Source organism: Sinocyclocheilus anshuiensis, unplaced genomic scaffold (genome assembly GCF_001515605.1).
Source record: "Sinocyclocheilus anshuiensis isolate Anshui unplaced genomic scaffold, SAMN03320099.WGS_v1.1 scaffold702, whole genome shotgun sequence".
In the NCBI taxonomy this organism is placed as follows: Eukaryota; Metazoa; Chordata; class Actinopteri; order Cypriniformes; family Cyprinidae; genus Sinocyclocheilus; species Sinocyclocheilus anshuiensis.
Genome location: NW_015548184.1, coordinates 364,096 through 366,184, shown reverse-complemented (window position 1 = coordinate 366,184; position 2,089 = coordinate 364,096). Strand labels below are relative to the sequence as shown.

Sequence of the window (2,089 nt, the reverse complement as noted above, 5' to 3'; positions counted from 1 at the left end):
TACTCTTGCAACACACACACACACACACACACACGAGTCAAATGTAACCCTGGAACTTCCCAGAGCATCTCTTTTATCTGTGGTTTCCGGGGTGCCTGTGTATCTTTTTTTTGTTTGTTTCTTCTTTGTTCCCACAACCATGCCGTTGTGTTGCTGTTGTGTTACCCCTGACTTGATGTACATATAACTTAATATTGCATCTTTAAAGTTTATCACACAAAATATACAATGTTAAGCAAAAATGTTTTACTTCTTTCAGTTTTCAGTTTGCAACCCAGGAACTAGAAATAAGAGATTTCTACATGAATATGAATATGTGCATTTTCTTCATTGATCTCTCTGTTCACAGATCTTATGAGAGCTGTGGGTTCACAATCCTGTTGATTCCCAATGGCAGAAGGTCTGCCTTCAGGATTACTGGAAGCATGTATCGTTGTTGGACCTGCAAATGATAAACTGAAGGAGCTGTCCCAGGTAAAATAATTTCCTTCTGCGAGTCTTTGTTAAACTGCTATGTGGGGTAAGGCACCGCCTTAACAACAGCGGAGTTCTTTATTTAAAAACATCATGTGCATCAAACATGATGGGACAGGCCCAGAGCTAGACTATGTGATGGAATTCCTGATTTGGCTGCATTTTGTTTTCATTTTCAAGTTAACCAATAATTAAACAAATTAAATCTAGTTATTTTATAGAAAATATTAATTATTATTTAATATATAATAATTAGAATAATATATTTTTGAATTTTTTAAAAAGTTTAAAAATTCATAGAAGTTCATAGGAGCAGTTTGTGAAAGGTGCCAAGGTACATACAATTTTTTTTGCACCTAAAACGTGAATTTTGCTTTAAAAAATGGTTTAAAATTATATTTACATTTTCATCAGATTATGTCTCCAATCATATCAGTGGTCTTGAAAATGCATTGTGTCCAGTCTTTGCCGCAGGTGAATGGAAGTCCTCTACCGCTGCTGGATCCTGAGGTCCTACAGGTCCATGCACCTCCATTTGTGTCTAAAGAGAGTCTCAGTGAACCAGCCGAGAGAAACTTCAGCCAGACCCAGCAACAGCGCTTCTTCATTAAGAAGAAAAATGATAGGCCTGGTATTAAGGCTGGAAACCCCAGAGAAGAAACCACAGAGAACGTTAGTGTTCCCAAAGACCTGGATCTGGTGGCTCTGCCACAACTCTGCTTTCCAGGTGAAACCAATTTTAATGCAAAATCTTGACTAGTTGTTGAATCATGTCAGTGCATCTGCTGCAACCCTGTTTCATGCAGATCTTCATACATTACACAATATAATACTTGAGAAACAGTTTAAAATCTGTGTAGGAAGTGGCAAAGGCCAGCTCACAGCAGTATGAAGAGTATAAAAATAAAGATGTTAACTGACTAAAGAGCAATTCATACTATAAATGTGAAATAGTTCACAGTAGCTGCAACGTTTAGAATGATTAGATTAGACTAACATTCATTTCTTTCTTTTAAATCAGGTGGGCTTCAGATAACTAAGGAGCAAAAGGATGAACAATTTCACTTCCTAGTCTTTACTGACATGTTTGGAAACCAGTCTCATGGAGTAGTTCTCCAGTACTATAGAGCAATACAGGTCAGATTCTTTCTTTTTTTTATTACCTAGCCTCTCCTTATGGTTGTGTATTGACAGATCACCTGTGCTGAATTTTATCTGCTGTTTATGAGTGTGTCCTAAATAACTGTGATAACTGGAAGTTGCTCTAGTTTTTCTTAAAGTTTATTGTACAACCCCAATTCCAGAGTAGTTGGGACATTTTGTAAAATTCAATAAAATCAAGAATCTGTGATTTGTTCATTCTCTTTAACTTTTATTTAATTGACAAAAGTACAAAGAAAAGTTTTCCAAAGTTTTCACTGACCAACATAAATGTATTTTGTAAATATGAGCAAATTTAGTTTTTGACGGCTGCAACACATTCCAAAAAAATTGGAACAGAGGCAAAATAAAAGTGAAAAGGATATAGAATATCCACATTAAACTGTTTTGAAACAGTTCACCGTAAGCAGGTGAATTGGTAATAGGTCAAGGTATTGTAAGGGTGGTTTCCCTA

General features: G+C 36.0%; 1 protein-coding gene across 2 annotated transcripts in view; it reads left to right on the top strand.

Annotated features, from left to right (window-relative positions):
- Positions 1-2,089, top strand: part of dennd3b (DENN/MADD domain containing 3b) — an 18,241-nt gene that overhangs the window by 1,106 nt on the left and 15,046 nt on the right. For both annotated transcript variants that reach the window (XM_016507926.1, XM_016507925.1), the window contains exons 2-4: positions 350-474; positions 937-1,201; positions 1,496-1,611. In XM_016507926.1, the coding sequence (XP_016363412.1) occupies positions 391-474; positions 937-1,201; positions 1,496-1,611 (465 nt within the window). In that variant the 5' untranslated portion in view covers positions 350-390. The remainder of the gene's footprint in view (positions 1-349; positions 475-936; positions 1,202-1,495; positions 1,612-2,089) is intronic.